Source organism: Mus caroli, unplaced genomic scaffold, assembly GCF_978045245.1.
Source record: "Mus caroli unplaced genomic scaffold, Mus_caroli_1 scaffold_14, whole genome shotgun sequence".
NCBI lineage: Eukaryota > Metazoa > Chordata > Mammalia > Rodentia > Muridae > Mus > Mus caroli.
In genome coordinates, this window is record NW_028227269.1 from 102,964,976 (window position 1) to 102,983,067 (window position 18,092).

General features: G+C 50.5%; 1 protein-coding gene across 4 annotated transcripts in view; it reads right to left on the reverse strand.

Annotated features, from left to right (window-relative positions):
• Syne3 (spectrin repeat containing nuclear envelope family member 3) overlaps window positions 1-18,092 on the reverse strand; it is an 84,948-nt gene that overhangs the window by 23,507 nt on the left and 43,349 nt on the right. For all 4 annotated transcript variants that reach the window (XM_021179379.3, XM_029484594.2, XM_021179380.3 and 1 more), the window contains 7 exons: window positions 13,480-13,641; window positions 11,479-11,826; window positions 9,543-9,676; window positions 8,134-8,308; window positions 5,637-5,819; window positions 4,257-4,400; window positions 3,120-3,254 (listed from right to left, as the gene is read on the reverse strand). In XM_021179379.3, coding sequence (XP_021035038.1) covers window positions 3,120-3,254; window positions 4,257-4,400; window positions 5,637-5,819; window positions 8,134-8,308; window positions 9,543-9,676; window positions 11,479-11,826; window positions 13,480-13,641 — 1,281 coding nt within the window. The remainder of the gene's footprint in view (window positions 1-3,119; window positions 3,255-4,256; window positions 4,401-5,636; window positions 5,820-8,133; window positions 8,309-9,542; window positions 9,677-11,478; window positions 11,827-13,479; window positions 13,642-18,092) is intronic.

Genomic DNA, 18,092 nt, shown 5'->3' on the forward strand with positions numbered 1-18,092 from the left:
CTTGGCAGTTGAAGGCTGCTGGGGGGACGAGGAGTCCTTTTTATTCTTTGGGGGGGTGTGGCCTCTGGGAGGCCGCCCAAGCTCCAGTGGATGACCCCACGACCTTCCCATGTGGACAGCACTAACTACCCAGCAGACAGCAACAGCATCAATGTAAGAGGGTGTGAACCAGGGGCATGTTGGGAGGGGGTTCAGGAGGAGGAGGGGAGCAGGGTGGATATGATGAAGATACATTGTATACATGTATGAAATTGTCAAAGAATAAATAAAATTAGTCTTTAAAAAAAAGAACAGCCTGTGACCCCTGAAGCACTGTGAGAGAATCTGCTTCTCTGCCTATCTGAAGGTGGAACTCTGAAGTCAGGCTGTCTTCCAGAGCAAGTGAGGGATGGTTTATGGGGGGCACGGTATCACCCTAGGTTTTGTCTGGGGGTGCTCACATGGGTCTGTTTGTTTTAAGATTTGTTGAGCTACAGCAACATGTTTTCTTTTCTGTATCTAATTACAACTCTATAAAAGTTTGCAAAGCTTCCTCCCCCTCCCCTTCTCCTTTTCCCTCTGTTTCTTCCTGGGTCCTATTTCCTGGGCCTGTCAGTTTCTCAGAAGTCTGAATCATTGGCCTTTCTCATCTCTGTCTCCAAGAAGGCTGGGCACTGTCCTCAGAAGGATGGCCATTCTCCATGCTTCTGGCCTCCTTGCCTGGGTCTCTCTGAGCCCCCTTTTCTGCCCACCAGGGCCATTTAGACTCCAGCCTTCGGCCACTATTCTCACAATATTGCCCTGAAGGCCTCATGCCTCTATGCTGGGCTCCCAAAGACCCTATCTCCATATATATATATATATATATATATATATATATATATATATATAATAAGACAAAACCACTGGCAGAGCTAGGGATGCCAGGCCCCTGCCAAGGGGCTTGAAAAGTCCATAAAGTCCGAGCTGTAATTAGATATTGTCCAAAGATGAGTTCAGCATCCCACATTCTACATCTGCCTTCAATAACTCTGTCAAAAATAACCTCATTTTCTAAACCCTGCTTTTCTGAGACTGCAGAACCAGGGTCAGGATACCAACAGTAGCTAACTACCCACGACAGCTTTCTGCCATAGGGGCCTGTGGCTTCCGGCACAGGAGTGCACTCCCTGTGGATATGTGACAGTTAATCTTGCTTGTCAACTTGACCGGATCCAGAATCACCTCAGAAACAAGCCTCTGGGTGTGTCTCTGAAGGGTTGCCTAGGTTCATTAACTGAGGTGAGAAATCCCACCATAATGTGGGCTGCTCCACTCTGTGGGCCAGGGTCCGAGACATCATGAAAAGGGGGGAAACTAGAAGCCATTGAATCTCTGTGAGTTCAAGGCCAGCCTGGGCTGCCTAGGACTCCAGTGTTCCTCGAGAAATACTTTCTGACTAAAGCCACAGTGAGACTCGCTGCTTCAAGCTCCGGCCACCATGGTTCCCTGAACCATAATGGACTACACTCTGGACCTGCGGACCAAAGCAGACCCCTCTCTTCACACACTGTCTTTGTCAGATCCTTGGTCATGGTGATGACAGGACATGAAAGTGACTCGGCTATGAGTGAAGGATGAATTTAAAGTCACCAGACTTATCAAGGTCTGCCCCACTCAGGGGCAGGGCTGTGTGCGCCACAGGCCCTGTGTATAGCACCGTGCTTCTTGGAGACTCCTGGGGCCAAGCCTAGTGCGGTGGCCAAAAGTAACAGACAATGTTTCATGGTCTGAATATGCTTGATCCGGGGAGTGGCACTATTGAAAAGTGTGGCTTGTTGGAGTAGGTGTGGCCCTGTTGGAGTTGGGGTGTCACTGTGGGTGTGGGCTTTAAGACCCTTATCCTAGCTGCCTGGAAGCCAGTATTCTGCTATCAGCCTCCAGATGAAGATGTGGAACTCTCAACTCCTCCAGGCCTGTCTGGACACTGCCATGGTCCCACCATGATGACAATGGACTGAACCTCTGAACCTGTAAGCCAGCCCCAATTAAATGTTCTTATAAGAGTTGCCTTGGTCATGGTGTCTGTTCACAGCAGTAAATCCCTAACTAAGACACAATGTAAGTATGATATGATAGGTGCTCCCACCATGTGGAGGGAAGGAGACAGACTTGACTCATGCCCTTTGTGTCTCACATGTCCTGGGATTGGGTTCTAACTCTAACACATGGGTGCAAGGAGGTCTTTAAAACTCTAACAAGGCCATTGGCTTCTCTGTGAACACACCCATTCTAAACACAAAGGACTTTTCTTTGGTTTGGTGAAGATTTTTCTTCACCAACGAAGTATTGCTGGACATGCTGCCTCGTGTGACATTAGTGGCCGTGTCCCTTCCTTGTGACCAGGGCTTGCCATTTACCTATAACTTGATTCCAATGTCTCTTTAAGAATCTCTTTCTATTCTAGACATTTCTAAATTGCCTGTGAGATCGATGTGTCCACCTACTAACTTCCAGATGTAAAGACGATGTTTCCAGTGGAAATGGTGTTCAGGGCCAGGTAGACTAGAAGTTAGCCTAGAGTTGATTTTCCTTGAGCTGTACTGCCAGGGACCAGCTTGAACTCCATGAGGCTTGATTCAAAGGCAGACCCCGGCCTGACTAGATCAGGCTGTGCAGGGATCCCGGAGCCTGCATTTCTATTTGTCTCAGTCCACTGTCTAGAAGTCTGAAGTTCTGAACAAGCAGTTGCAGGGAGTACAATCAAACCTGTGCATCAGAAAGTGCTCATGTGGCCACTAGAGGGCGCTGCAGACAAGGCTCTGAAGCTGCCAGGGCTGAGGGACATCCCTCAGGTGTTGGGACAAGGCCACCATTTCTATTCTCCCTCCGTGGCCTTCATCACAATGTGAAACCCTGGCTTCACTCACCCACTCAATCCCCAGGATTGAGCTGATCCACCCACCCAATCCACAGGAAAGCAGGGCCCTTGTCTGTCTGTCCATGCATGCTGCATCCACCACAGGAGCCAGAACAGCAGCTGGCATACAGGAACTGTTCAGCAGTCAGAAGTTACAGAAATGAGGATGAGGACAAAGAGAGGTTGGAAGGTGAAAGAACCCAGGATTGTAGGAGTGTAGGACCTGGTCCTCACAGCTCACCTCCAGGGACCTCTGCAGGGCTTGCTGGTCACAGGAGATCTGGTCTACTTTCTGCTGGTGCTTAGAGTTCCCGTGGGCAAGAGGCCTCACAACCTCGATCTGTGTCCCCAGGTCCAGCCCCTCCTCCTGCAGCCCCTGCGATAGAAAGACAAGTAAGCTGGTTCACCTCCCTCCATCCAGAAGACCCTCCATCGCGGAGGCCCAGTAGGGCAGGAGCTGAGATGGGTTCCCAGGCTAGCATGTTCCCTCTCTCAGTGGCTGGACCACTTGGGTGGTCCAATAGATTCTTTTTTTTTTCAGGGCAAATGAAACTTTAAAATTCAGACACAAATATCCTGGGGCACCATAAAAATAAACTATAGGAAAGATCCCAGACAGCATCTTGAGAAAGAAACTCACGTCTGGACCCCCACCTGCTGACCGTTGGTTGTTATGCGGAATTAGACCTACTTCAGTATTAAAGACTCAAATGTAGCATGCTTAATGTTTTCCAGAGAACACTGTCAGCTTATGCACGAATCATGTTTGGGTTTAAAACAATAAACACCATGTCGCGTGCATGATAAAATCCAGTAAAGTTCCTCTGCTGGCCAGTGATTGCCAGTGACCTGCCTGTATGCAGTCCACAGGTGATAAAAAGCATATCTTCCTAATCTCAAAATTGGTTTATTCAACGGAAAGCCTCCAAGTTCCTAGGACAGTTAATCTTCATCGCCTACCTGACTAGATGTTTATCATCTAGCAGACACCTCTGCTGTGTCTATGAGGGAGTTTCCAAATACGATGAGCTGAGGAGGGGAGAGCCACATTAACTACGGTGGCCCCACCCCATGGGCTGGAGTCCCCAAAAGGAATAAAAAGAGAAACGAGCTGAGAACCAGCATTTACTGCCCTCTCTGCTTCCTGACCCCTCTTCAGCCTTCAGAGCTTGTTGCTGTGTTAGACTCAAGACTTGGCAGCTCTGGGAGTGTGTGTGTGTGTGTGTGTGTGTGTGTGTGTGTGTGTGTGTGTGTGTGTGTGTGTGTGTACAGTCCCAGCTGAGGCCAGGACAGCCCACTGAGATCCACACCATCCCGGCAGTAATGGACCCAAACTGCCAGAAGGGGGCGCTACGAAGTAGACAACAGAGCTCCTCACCTGCAACCTTAGCAGCTGGACCTGTTTTCCAGGAAGGTCCCGAGGAAGCCCTTTCTCTGCTTGGATCCTGGCCTGGAGGTCTAGGAGCTTCCTGTTTAGGGGATCAAAAGCCACCCCAAAGTCCTTGTGCTGAACAAGCAGGCTCTGCAAATAGAAGCATAAATAAGAGCTTTTCTTATAGTGCTTTGCAAGACCTAACAGAGGGCTGGGCTGCTCTCTTTAAATGAACTCCTAAACCACCTCCTCCAGGAAGCCCTCCCTGGTGGGTCAACCCTGTGTCCCCTTATCACACTTTAGCCATGGTCCGTGCAGGCTGCCCCTCCCCTGTACACCAGATCTTTCCCCAGAAGTTTATTATAAATATGATTTTTGAGAACACATCTCAGTCTACTCATTTCCTCTCTATACTCTGCTATAGAGACAGAATTGAGCCAGCTGCCCTAAAGACACTGGCCTCATCAATGCCAGAACCCTATATGGAACCCTAAAGGCTGCCGCAGCCTGTGGACCAGAGATTCTCAACCTGTGGGTTGTGACCCCTGTGGGGGATGGGGTTGAATGACCCTTTCATAGGGGTCACCTAAGATCATCAGAAAACACAGATGTTTTTACACTATTATTCACAACAGTGGTAAAATTACAGTTACTCGGTTGGGAACTCCAGTCCGTGGGGTGGGGCCGTTAACAAAAATAATTTTTATGATTGAGGGTCACAACAACATGAGGGACTATATTAAAGGAAGATTGAGGACCACCGGTCTCTTTGCTGAGACCCCTCTGGGGGGTGCAGCAGCCTCAGTGGTTTGAAAGTGAAGACTTCTCTTTTTGTCTGACTTCCCCCCCCCCCCCCCCCCCAGCTCCTGCAACCCTGCCTCAGCCCTCTGATGAGGTGAGGTTGCTGGACTGGAGTCAGGTGATGTAGCTTGAGCCCTGAGCCCGTGCCAGGAGATCCTGAATGACTCTCCTCACCTGTAAAACAGGGTGAACGGCAGGCAGCACCTCCCCTAGAGTGTCGGCTGGACAAAGATTAACAGGTGGCTGGCCCAGAGCCAACGCCAGTAGACCATAGCCATTATCATCATCATTATTGGCCACTCAGCAACATTTGGCAGCCAGAACAGGCTGCCCACAGAGTGCCAGGCTGTTGCTTTGATTGAGTGTAGCTAGAAGCTTGCCATTAATAACACTTATCCCTGGGACTGTAGTGAATTCAAGTTAGCAAGTGTTTAAATGTTTGTTATCTGCATCTTCTATTGCATTTAACTTCTTTGTGTGTGTGTGTGTGTGTGTGTGTGTGTGTGCACATAGGCGCACATCCAGAGCCACGGGGTCCACCCCCACCCGATGGCCAGGCTCCAGGGCAAAGCTGCTGATGCTCACCTGAAGTTTGCTCTTCCGCTGAAGAAGGCTGTTATGCAGTAGGTCTCTGTCCCTCACAGAACTTGTCACCTGCTCCAGGAGGGTGGCTGCTCTCTCCTGGCCAAAGATGCTGCCCAGCAGGTCGGTCTTCAACTGCAGCATCGCCAGCTGCTCTTTCAGGCGGGAGCTTTCCGTGAGGGCTGCCTGTGAGAGACAAAGTACCCATGCACCTCAGACAGCCAGGGGCCCCCCTTTTCCTATAGCTGCACAGGAGCCTTGACTCTGCAGGCATCTGAGGACCAACACAGAGGGAGCAGACTTGCAGAAGTGGGTTGGGAGGCCCTGAATTTTACAATCCATGGGGTTTTGTTTTGTTTTGTGCATCTCATTACCAAGAATAATCCATCCCCTTTCCCTGTCTCATCCCATGTCAGCCCATCATCACCATCAGCAGCTGTGGCAGATGCACTCAGTCTCTCACCTGGACCACAGCTCCTGCCTGCCTATTGCTTCCAAGCCAGCATGCCCCCCCTATGCCTCCATGGTGACCCTCCACACCTCACCACCTTGATCCTCTATGCCTGTACACTGTGAGTCTCCATCACCAACGAACCTTCTGACATCCTGAGAACATAGCTCTTGGGCCCCTGGGCAGTTCCCACCAATAACAAGAGGCAAGTGGATCTTGGGCGAGTTCATGGCTAGCTTGCTCTACATAGTGAGTTCTAGACTAGCAAGGGAGACCCTGTCTCAAAAAAAAAAAAAAATCTAAATAAAACAGGTAATTAGGGAGAGATTAAAGCTGGGGAGACAGCTCAACAATTGAGGTGCTTGCTGAACAAGCCTGAAGGTCGTGAGTTTGAATTCCAAGGAAGCCAAATAAATGCTGGGTGGGTGTGGTGGGCCAACTGTAATCTCAGTTTATGGAGGCAGAGGTGGCAGGGGAGCCCTAAAGCAGGATGGCTAACAAGACCGGCCACACCCATGAGCTCTGTGTCCAGCAAATGCAGAAGTGTAAACAAGGAGGATTCCCAGCACCAACCATGGGCTCACACATGGGTAAGCTCCAGGCTGCAGGCTGAGCAGCGGGCTCCAGGGAAACAGGGCCAAACCTGGTTAAAGATTCTTCCAGCAACACTCAGACCAGCAAGGGTGAGGGGTAAACTGGTCCAATGTGTTGATGGAGGCCATGTGCCTTGTGGGATGGTGGGTGGTTTTTCTTTAATTCTCTGGGAATCTTTACCATCTCTAGGTAATATAGGTTTATTTTTCTAATCAGAACAAGAACTATCAAATGAGGTTGACACCCAGCACATTTTGTGCCTCCCTCTCTGCTCTGTGCATCGGAGCATCCTTAGACACAAGGGCATCTCATGGACCAAGAGCTCAGTGGTGACATGCAGGTTTTATGAGCCATGAAAAGCCCCAGTGGGCTGGTGAGATGGCTCAGCAGGTAAGAGCACTGACTGCTCTTCTGAAGGTCCTGAGTTCAAATCCCAGCAACCACATGGTGGCTCACAACCATCTGTACAGCTACAGTATACTCATATACATAAAATAAATAAATAAATCTTAAAAAAAAAAAGAAAGAAAAAGAAAAACCTCAGTGTTGCGGGACTTTGTGACAGATGCTGCCAAACGCTCTTCCTTCTAGTCCTCTTTCCCCAAACAGCCAACGTTTATTTTGTGCCCAGCTAAAGGCTTAGCATTATTAGTATTACTGGTACAGCAACCATGACAACTTCACCATCTTCAGCCAGGCTGCTGGGTCTAAAGGATGGTCACATGACCTACCTGACCAATGAGATAAAATGTTTCCAGAAAGGCTTTATCTCCTAACTGGTAGCAAAGAGGTGATGGAGGGAGCCCTTGGCCCCTGCACAGTTCCCACCAAGAACAAGTACCTCTTGCTACAAAGTATTGTAACAAATACTTTGTCAGCTAAGTTGGGGGCCATTCTTCCCCTTCATACTGCCAGGGCAGCACAGAGCACAGATCCAGAGAGGAGAGAACGAGGTTAGCCCAGGGCTAAGGCCTCCAGAGGCCCAGGCTGCCAGGGCAGGCAGGGGATGTCCTCCTAACATGTGGGCTGCCACGAGTGTGTATGGACACATGCTTAGGAATTAAGTTGGAACTAGGAGAGCCTGGGCTCCAGATGACATTATTGAGCCATAACACTGGCCTGATCAAGTCTGTATTTGAAGGTCCCACTGGCCAGGCTGTCACGGCTTGCTACACTGTTCCCGTGCAGAACTGTTGTTACTCTACCTATAGTGGGGACTTCAGGGGAGACAAAATTCCATGTAGGAAATCCATGGAAGTCACAGCAGGCTTTGCCTCTACCTGAGGACTAAGGGTGACTTTTGCCCCTGAGAACAAGTGTTAGTCCTTCCTATGCACTTGGTACTTGGCTGGCCCGGGTATCTCAAAGACCCAGGAATGGGTTTGTCCCTGAGAGAGCTGCTGAGATTCCACACACTGAACCAGTGGCCTCCCCAGCCCCACGGAGCCTGGTTACCTCAATCTGGGGTAGAAAGGTGTGAATGGAGGCCAGGTCGGGCAGGCTGGCCGTGATGTCCAGGAGCCTCTGGGCCAGGGCCTTCCACAGCTGCAGGTCATTTAGGGGCCGCTGGAAACGCTGCCACAGCTCTGCCCGGGTCGCATTGTGGAGCCTGGTATTCTTCCCCTTCATACTGCCGGGGCAGCACAGGGCACAGATCCAGAGAGGAGAGAGTGGGGTTAGTCCAGGGCTAAGGCCTACAGAAACCCAGGCTGCCAGGGTAGGCCTCCTAACACATGGGCTGCCACAAGTGTGTATGGACACAGGCTTAGGGATTAAGTGGGAACTTGTAAGCACTGAGGCAGGACAGAATGAGAAGCCCACACGCCTGGGCTCTACCCGAGGACAAACCCTGGGTTCCCTCAGGCTCGGGGGTCCTCAGGGAAGTGAGTCTGCAGCGTCTGAAAGGGTGGCAGTCTAGAGGCCGAGCAACTATGCCTTGCATGGCTGGATGGTGTCCAGCCCTCTCTTCCTCCTCTAGAGAATGTGTAATAGAATGCTCCCAGAAACATTCCTAATCCAGCGTGTTCTTCACGATGCTCCCAGAAATATTCATACCCCCCGAGGCTTCTTCTAGTAACAGGAAGCTGGAAGACTGCCCTTCCCACTTAGACTCAAACAAGAGCTTAATCTACGTTTTAAAAGATTATTTAAAATAAATGATGAGAACATTAGTCTGGGACCCAGAGCTACATTGACATCCTGGAAGAGAGTGCTGCAGAATGAGCTAGCCTGTGACACACACACACACTCCACCCCACCCCCACCCAACCCCAGTGAAGACTCTAAAGGGAGTGAGACAGTAGGGTGGAGTACCTACATCCACCCTGAAGAAATCCCCCATCATCAGGCAGGGGTATAAGATGTACTAAAGAGATGCTATTAGGATAGCTGGGCTGTTTTTAGGATGCCTCTGTAGCAAAGACAGTTGAGCACCTCAAGTGTGCAGTGTTCACTTCTGCGGAGGGGGGCCATTACTCTGTGTTGCTGAGCCCAGCTGTGCCCATGGGCAGAGATAAACAGAAGCTGTGCTGAAGACACACTCTGACTTAAGTCTCAGCATGGCCAGGCGGAGGCAGAGGAGTGGCACTCCCGTACATGGTAGCCCTCCCTTATGACACTGCATGGTGAAGCTCTCCCAGTGCTCGGCCATGCAAAGACCCAGCAGAGGTGGGTGGACGAGCCCCCAAGCCAGGAAAAAGCTAAGTTCAGACCTCTTTAGCCGAATCTAAAAGTGACAAGAGGCTAGAGTAGATACTTGCCATCCCCAGACAGCAAGCCCACCCTCCACACACAGGGTGCCAAGCATCCAGCACCCTGGGTCCCGCCCACCCTCAGTCCTGCCTGACTTCAGTCTCCCTGGGTACCTTTGGTATTCCCGAATGGTGGCTACCACGCTGTCAGAGAGTGACTGCAGGTCCGGGAAGGTGACAAGTTTCTTCAGTTGAGTTTGTAACCGGTCTACACGGGGTTCCTCTGAAGCCAGTGCAGCCCGAGTCCCCTGCAAGATGACATCCAGGTGCTAGTAGGGGGTTCCTTAGGGGGGATGGGCTTAGTGTGCAGGGCTGAGTAGAGGACAGTGACTGGCCAGGCTGGAGGACCTTGTCACCAAAAGCATGGACTAGGGGGTCTTACCTGTCACCAAACGCATAGACTGGGGCAGCCCTTAGGCTCAGCCCCTGTTCCTCCACCTAGAGCTTAACCTTCCCTGTAACTGCCTGGATGGATTCGGTGTCATCTTCCTCAAAGTGACAGTGACAAATGTTAGCTTCATTTTACTGTAGCTGCTCCCACTGGCTACAGCCTTTCCCTCTGGCTCTGGGAGATCGACCTGGGTTCAATCCCCAGCACGGACGTAAAAGACTAAGAAGAACAAAGCTCCAACAGAAAGAATTTAGGAACTTGGTCCATCGGTAAGCAAGCTGGACTCACTCTAAAAGCCAGTACTTTTTAAGCACCTACATTTTTAGGTGGTAAGCACTCTCTCTGGCCTTCCTGTCAATATTCCCAATTCACATACTCCTGACATTAAACCATTCTCCCAAGGCTGTCCAGAGTGAAGGAGAGGAACCTCTCTGAAGCCATATGGTCTGGTCCCACGATCTCCGCTCTCAACCACCGCACCTCGCTCTGACTCAGACTAAAGCAATCCCTTGAGGATGCATGGTTCATTCTTCAAAGAGATGCAGTGTGGCCTGGCCTGCCAGGAGGCTGGATGATAAAACTCTCAAATGCATAAAGGATGGAGAGAAAACCTTAGCACCATGGTGGGGCAGAAGGGAGATCCCGCGGAGGGTGGGGGTGGGGGTAACCAGGCGATGCTAGGGAAGGAAACAGGAACCTCATGCAAGCCGGACAAGTTCTACCACTGACAGAATCCTGATATTAACAGTAAAGAAAGAGGTTGGGGAGGGTTGGGAATCTTTATCTAAAAACTGCCTTCAAGTCAGGCCTCCTGCTGTAGTTTGGATGGTGGAAACAGCAGCGCTGTGAGCTTTGTGGAGGAGGATCAGGGAGAGAAGGGGAGGAGCCCAGGGGGAGGAGCAAAGGGGGAGAGGTCCAGGGGAGGGACCCAGGGGGAGGTCCTTAGGTTGTTGGAAGTGTGCCACTGAAGGAGTTCATAGGGCCTGCTTGTCTTGTCTTCCTGACTGGCCCTGCTTTCTGGCTTATGTGATAAATATATGTATGATGTGCCAGAGACTGTCACCATGACATGTTGTCCTTGCCTGAGGCCCAAAGAAATGCAGCCCCTGGATCTCAAATGGCACTTCCAGAACATGTGGTACACAAACCTTTCCTCTCCATAAGTTGGTTGCTGCAGCCGTTTTGTTACAGTAACATGAAGGTGACTAGGACTTCCTGAGTTGGTAGGAGCCCACACTGCTTTCTCTAAATGGGGGTCCTTGCTCCACCCCCTCAGGTCCTGTTCTGTGTTTTCTTCTTACTATTTCTCCACCACCTCTAACCTCACTACTCCCTGGCCAGAACATCCATCTTTATCCCACTGCTGAGGGAGGAAAGGGTTTCAATCCATGCCTGGATGTCTTTTGTTCCTTGGGTCTTAATTGGTCACCAACTTACTATGTGCCTTTAGGGATTGCAAGAGGAGAAAAAAATATTTCAGGCCTCAGTTTCTTCTTCTGGAAAATGGGAAGAAACACAAACTTTCTATTTGGCCCTTTCAGGGAACTCAGGTGCCAAAGAATCAAGCATACCAGAGAGGTGTAAGGCCTCTCTGTGATTATGATTCTACACCACAGAGTAACTCCAGCAACCCAAGGCCCAGCACACCCCTGGACTTACCGAGAACAGCCTCCACTGGGCCAGCAGCTCATCCTCTGTGGCTGTCTTCACCGTGGTCTCCAAGCCCTCCTGGGCCAGCCTCTGAAGGCTTTTCTTCAACTCTTCCAGTTCTGCCTCCAGCTGTTGGATCTGCTGCTCACAGTCCCCCCTGGACTGGAGCAGGCCCCACAGCCTCCCTTCCTCCTCTTTCCAGAGGACTCTCAGCTTCTCGAGGACACCCCGCATCTCCTCCAGCTCCCCTGAGATCTTCTCTGCACCCAAGGGAGAGGTGTTTCGAATGACACCCACAGCCTGTTCCTCCAATCTTTTCAGGGACTCCTCACCCCTAGGGAAATCCTTGGCGATGTCCTGGCGAGGGGAACAGGGGGATAGCAGGAGAGCAAAGGTTAGCTGCACTCACAAAGCAAACCTGGGGACCATCCCAAGGGTGACTATCTGCCCTAGGTAACATGGACTTGTGAGATGGGAATGTCCCTTCCTGTCTCTTCCAAGCCGTTGAGTGCTTGTAGGAGAACATCTCTGTTAATGTGTGTCTCAGTCTTCAACACTGTCTAGAATCTGTTTCTTTAAAACAAATCTGCTTGAAGCCATAAGCAGTATGTGCCACGGACCCACCAAGAATCAAGGGGCACCAAGCCCCACTCTGTGCAGATACCTCCTTCGACTTCCGATGTATGTCTATCTTTTTTTTGCTACATCTGTATAGGTATGGAAAGAATGTTGTGGGCGGCTTATGTAGCTCAGGTTGGCCACAATATATTGCTAAGGATAGCCTTAAACTTTTGATCCTCAGAATACCCCAGGTATAAAAGCCTGGCTTTTATGTTTTTATATTAACTACAAATAGTGCTGGCTTCCCCCTTTACAACAGTGATTCAAGTCTTCTTTTCTTTCCTTTTTGTGACAGGATATGATTATAGACACACATAAACATTTATATTTATCTTTCCCACACTGGCCCCAAAGTTTCAATCATTCCAATACCTTAAACTCCCAAGCGTTGGGCTGCTGGCTGGACACTCCCACCTGACTCTAAGCTTTCTTTCTAAATAACGGTCATCAGTTTCTTCAAAGGCAAGTTGATTTAAATTTAAATTAACAGATGCCAAGGAGAGCTGCAAAGTGGCTCTTGAATTGCTGGTGATAACTTGCTGTCTGATCCAAAGGAAACTCCAATTCCCCAGACTCCAACAGGCAGTGAAAATATCCAAAAACATGCTCAACCTGGACCATAGCCTCCTGAGCGCCAGGCTATCCTCACTGTTCTCTAGTCCTGATCACCTGATCTTCTCCCCTCCCGTGCAGACAGCCCTGGCTATGTCTGGTCTGCTAGCCATGTTCATTCTCTGTCTGTTCTGGACTCTTCCAGATGCCTCTGACTGTTTTCTCTCTCAATAAAAACCTTCCCCTTAACCATACCATAGAGCAGTCATGTCTGCAGTTTCTTTACCACACCCCTACCTTGTATACATCTGGTGCCAAACCCTTGAATACACTCACAAGGTACAGGGTCTAGACGCTCCCCCAAGGCCATGCGGTGAGAAAGGTGGCCTGAACCCTCTTCTCCTGCCCACAGCATGGTGCCCACCCACAGCTCTTCACCTTGAATGGGATGAGTGTCCACTGTATAGCTGCCCTGGCCACTGAAGGGTCTGTCACTACATCCCTAACCTCCATCATCCGGGAGGCAGAAGCAGCACCCATTCAGACTTTTAATGAATAAAAACCTCTCCTGCCATGCCATGCACCCACATCTGAGACACATGGGTCTAGACCAGGCTACTGGGGATCCTGCAGCTTCGACCTGTCCCACCTGTCAGCTGTCACCCCAAATGTTTTGTACTCGATCCTCTGATTCTCAGGAGTCTGTGCTGCGGGTGTCTGTGTCTGGTGTGGCAACCTATATTATTCCTACTGTGACAATATGAAGGTTCTCCCTCAGCAGAGCCCTAAGACAACCTAGCTGGGACACAGGGTCCCTGCTGGGTCCCAGTGGTGTACCTGCAGCGTAGAAAGGCGAAGTTCTGTGGCCATCTTGCAGTTCCGCCCCAGACAGCTGTGCACCTTCTCCACCACCGCCTTCAGCCACAGCTGGAACTCATTCACGTCCTCCCGGTACTGTTCATGGTCCTGGGCCACCTGGGCCAGGAGGTCCACCCTGTGCTGTAGGGAGAAATGCCTGCCATGAGGGTCCCCAGTCTGGTTAGGAGCCCAATGCCTGAGGCTAGGCTCAGAATAAAAACCAGTTTGGTAGGGAGTGTGAGGGAATCTGTATGGATGCTGGAGTCAGAACCAGATGCTAAAGTCCCACACATGACAGCCAGCACCTAGCCTGGTCAACCATACAGCTGGCATTCTTTCCTGCTATGTCTGAAGGAATGCCACTTGATAGGGTATAAGAACAGCATGAACAATGATAAAGACCACACACCACCGTCCCTCTGAGCCGTGGCCCTCACCCTTGCCCTCGCCCTGCTGGGGCACCGCTAAGAAGCTTACATGCACACTCTGTAAACCCCCCCACAGGGGTCTCTCATTTTTATCCCAACTTGACAGACAAGGACTCTGAGACTCGGAGCAGTGAAGTGACATGCCCGAAGTCACCAAGATAGGACAGCCAGAGATGTGGGGATTCTAGGCTGTATAAGAAAGACAGATGAGTATGAACTAGAGAGGAAGCCATAAAGAAAAAACAAAAAACAAAAAACAAAACACAAAACAAAACAAAACAAAACAAAAAAACGGTAGCAGCTTCTGTCTGTGCAGTCTCTGCTTCATTTCCTGCCCTGACTTCCCTCGGAAACTGATGTGGAAGAAGAAGCCAAATGAACACTTTCCTCCCAGAAAAAGAGACGCTTTGGTCAGAGCTTATAGCATACCAATAGAGGAGCAAGGTAGGACAAAGGGAGTTTGCAGAGAAAGTCGAGGAAAAGGACCAGGGGACTCTTCCAGTGCGTAGCTTGTGTGTGGTTTACGGCATCCATAAGCCATAACCAAGTTATCAGCCATTGCTCACAGAACGCGCCTTCCTGAGAAGGTGTGGCTGGATCTAGGAAGAACCAGGATTCTCATGGGGCCCAAACTGAAATCCAGACAGCAAGACTACACTCTCCATCCCTACATAGGGATGAGGGGAGATCCGGAAGCTAGAGACCCCAAACTGTTTCTATCAAGCCAAATGCTTTTGGCTTTGCCTGTCAGTGGCTTCTACTGCCATGACTCGACCATTCAGGAGCCACTTGCATTCTGTCACAAAAGCAGCCAGATGGCACGGGGAGAACGGCCCCGTTCCCATCAGACCTCTCGTTACAGATCCTAAAGCTTGAAAATTTCCCTGCCCATTTAAACACTTAAAACCTGTTCTTAGCCCAATGCCAAGCAGCCACAGGGGAGGCCAGGCAGTGCAGCAGCTGAAGCGTCCTGACCTCAGCTCCTCCCTGTGGAACAGGCCATGTCTAGGAAGTGCCTGACCCTGTGGGAAGCTGAGTCCCTCCGATGAGAAGGGCAGGCAAGGGGATCTGAAGCCTTCCCCATCGGTCTGTGCGTGGTTCCCCTCCTTTGAGACAATGTTCACCAAACTACACAATACCAGCTCGTTAAACCTCTGCAGGAACAGCAAGCCTAAGAAAAATCTCCCCATTTTAGAGATGAAATAGCCAAGGCTTAGGACCAGGTCACTTGGGAAAGAGATGAGAATCTCAAGATAAGGACTGGCTACATCCCAACGTAGAACCTTGGGCAGGGGCCACCCGCTTTGTAGATCAGTCCTCCACCTCCAGAAAGTTGTTGGGGCCTCTTCCATTCCTTCAGTGGTTCCCACTTCCTGTGGTATGGTTTGTACACACAGTTCCCTCCAACCCCAGGAAAGGCTCCTGGATGAGACTCAGTGGATTTGCCAGGAACCTCAGAGGCTGAGCCTGATGTTGATGGCGATGGTGATGGGGGTAGACAGGGATGGGGTGGGGTGGGGGGACTCCTTCCAGGAATGAATGGTGGGTAGCTCTGCCTGTATGAATAATGAGGTGCTGGCACCCAGAAAAGTCCAGAGTAAACAAAAATCCCCACAATGAGGACCAGGCGCTAGCAAGGAGCAGCAGCAGGCAGAAATCCAGATTAGCTGAGTGCCAGGCACAACAACCATTTCAAAGCCAGAGCCCAGCCAGTGGGAGAATGACAGGGGAAAGAGTGGACCAGGGCTCCGCCTTCTCATTAAACTAAACAATTAAACCATCTGCAGCAGGCAGAGTTGTCAGCAATGTCAAAACCCAAGCAATTAACAGGGTGGCTTGGATTTATGTCCCCAACAAAGGGCTGCGGAAAGTCTAGGACCCATGGCCTGATGCCAGGCAGCCCTTTTCTGTGGAAGAGGGCGGATGTTGCTGTTTGCTGCTCTCGGAAGCAATGGTTTCAAATCAAACAAGGAAGACAATCCTGGCATCCGCTGGCCTGCGCTTTCCTTCTGATACTTTGGGAGGACAGAGAACCTCCACACTGGGCCTAGAAGCTTCTTCAGGGGTGGCCCCAGGAGCCAAAGGGGGTGCACCTGTCCCCACCTGTATCAGAGGCTTCACCGCCTCACATGCCTGGCATCTATAAAAACACACACAGGGGGAGGGGTGGAGAGGTGGCTAAGCAGATAACTGTCCCTGTGCTGCCAAACCTGACAACCGAGGCACATGGTAGAAGGAGAGAGAGGGCTTGGAGAGGCAGCTCAGTAGTTCAGAGTGCTTGCTACTCTTTTTTTTTTTTTTTGGTTTTTCGAGACAGGGTTTCTCTGTATAGCCCTGGCTGTCCTGGAACTCACTCTGTAGACCAGGCTGGCCTCGAACTCAGAAATCCACCTGCCTCTGCCTCCCGAGTGCTGGGATTAAAGGCGTGCGCCACCACGGCCCGGCGCTTGCTACTCTTACAAAGGATCCAAGTTTGGTTCCCACCACCCATGTTAGGCAGCTCACAACTGCCTATAATTCCAGCTTCATGAGCACACACACACACACACACACACACACCACACATAAGAGCGTGATGTCACATGGGTCAAGCCACTTCTTAAAGCTGGCCAGTCCTCCTTAAGCAGTCCCTCTGGGGTCCCAGACCCACAGAGAAAAATCAAGGGTTCCCAGGTTTCAGCCAGCAGTTAGAAGGTGAAAACAATCCATTTCTGCAGACCTCAGTCCCCTCATGCCTCCACACCTTTCTTCCATGTTGAGATTGAGCTGACATCTATACCAGAAAGGCTAGCTCCTCCCCACCAATCTTGATGGTCCCATCATGGAGGCCTCATGACCATACACCCAGCTAACCAAAAACCCAGCCTCCACCAGGAACCCGAAATCCCCTCTCTGTGATGATGTGTAGTGACAATGTTGGTTTCTTTAAAACAACTCAGAAATAGGAATGTGCATTTGTTTTAATCCCAGGAGTGGGATATGAGGCTGCTTCAGATTGTCCACAGCAGCTGGCTGTGATTTGCCTCGTGCTCTAGCAGAGGAGTGATTTTGCCAGCTGCAGATAGTTTCTGCGATTGTGTGATGTTTGGAGAGCTAAGGGGTTGTTGGTATTGGATAGTTGGTTGAGGTTTCTAAGTAGTCATGCACAAAGAAGGAGGAGGGGGAGAGGAAGGGGGAGGGGAGAAGGAGGAAGAAGAGGAAGAAAAGGAGGAGGAGGAGGAGAACAACAACAACAACATCAACAACAAGAAACCATTAGATATTCTGACAGTAAAGACCAAACTTGCCCCAAGGAACAAGATACCCCTAGTTAGCGGGAAGTAGTCTAATGATAATGTCTCCCGTTTTACCCTTCTATTCTTTTGTCTCTCCTATCTGGTGTTAAGAGGAAGGGAATGGGTGGACATACTAAAGATCTATAAAGAAAATCAGAATTTCTAAAAAGTAATCATTTAACACAGTAACTGAATGAACCGTCACAAAAGCACACCCAGGATGAGACGGGGGAGAGGGGGGAATTGCAGAAGGATGGGGTAAGGAAAGAGCAGCAGTAGATGGGCTTAAGGGACAAAGGAGAGAAACTAAGATGGAAGAAAAACAGGGAGGTGGGAAGGAGAGAGCGGATAGAGGATGAAGGGAAGCTGCCGGGAACAAGAACAGTGCAGTCCATCAGTTTGTACACATGTGTTAAGCATCCACATGCGTGTGAAACTCTGGGCAGCTCTGGCTTATGGGTAAGGAGTGGAAAGCTGGTGGATGGGTAACCAGGTGCTGCACGGACAAGGGTGAAGATGGGTGTTAGACGGTGAGTGGATGGCGGGCAAGAAAGCAGATGGAAATGATTAGCACTTGAGAGGATGTCTGAATGGGTGAGTAGACAGGTGGGCAGGTGGGTGGACGGCTAAGCAGTTTAAGGATAAATAGACTAGTTATCTGGGGAGTGCTAGACTGATGAACGAATGAGCAGGTGGACTGGAGAGGTTGTGTGTAGACTGAGGGGAGGGGTGGGCAGAGGGAGGCTCGCTGATGCCTTCAGGAAAGGAGCAGACAGGCCAGGAGGTTGAGTGGAAGGTGAGTGGCGAGAGGGCTGACCGTGAGCAAGCTGCAGAGGACTGCAGAGGCAGATGGGGTGGGTAGGTGTTTGGGTGATGGAGCCATCTGCCA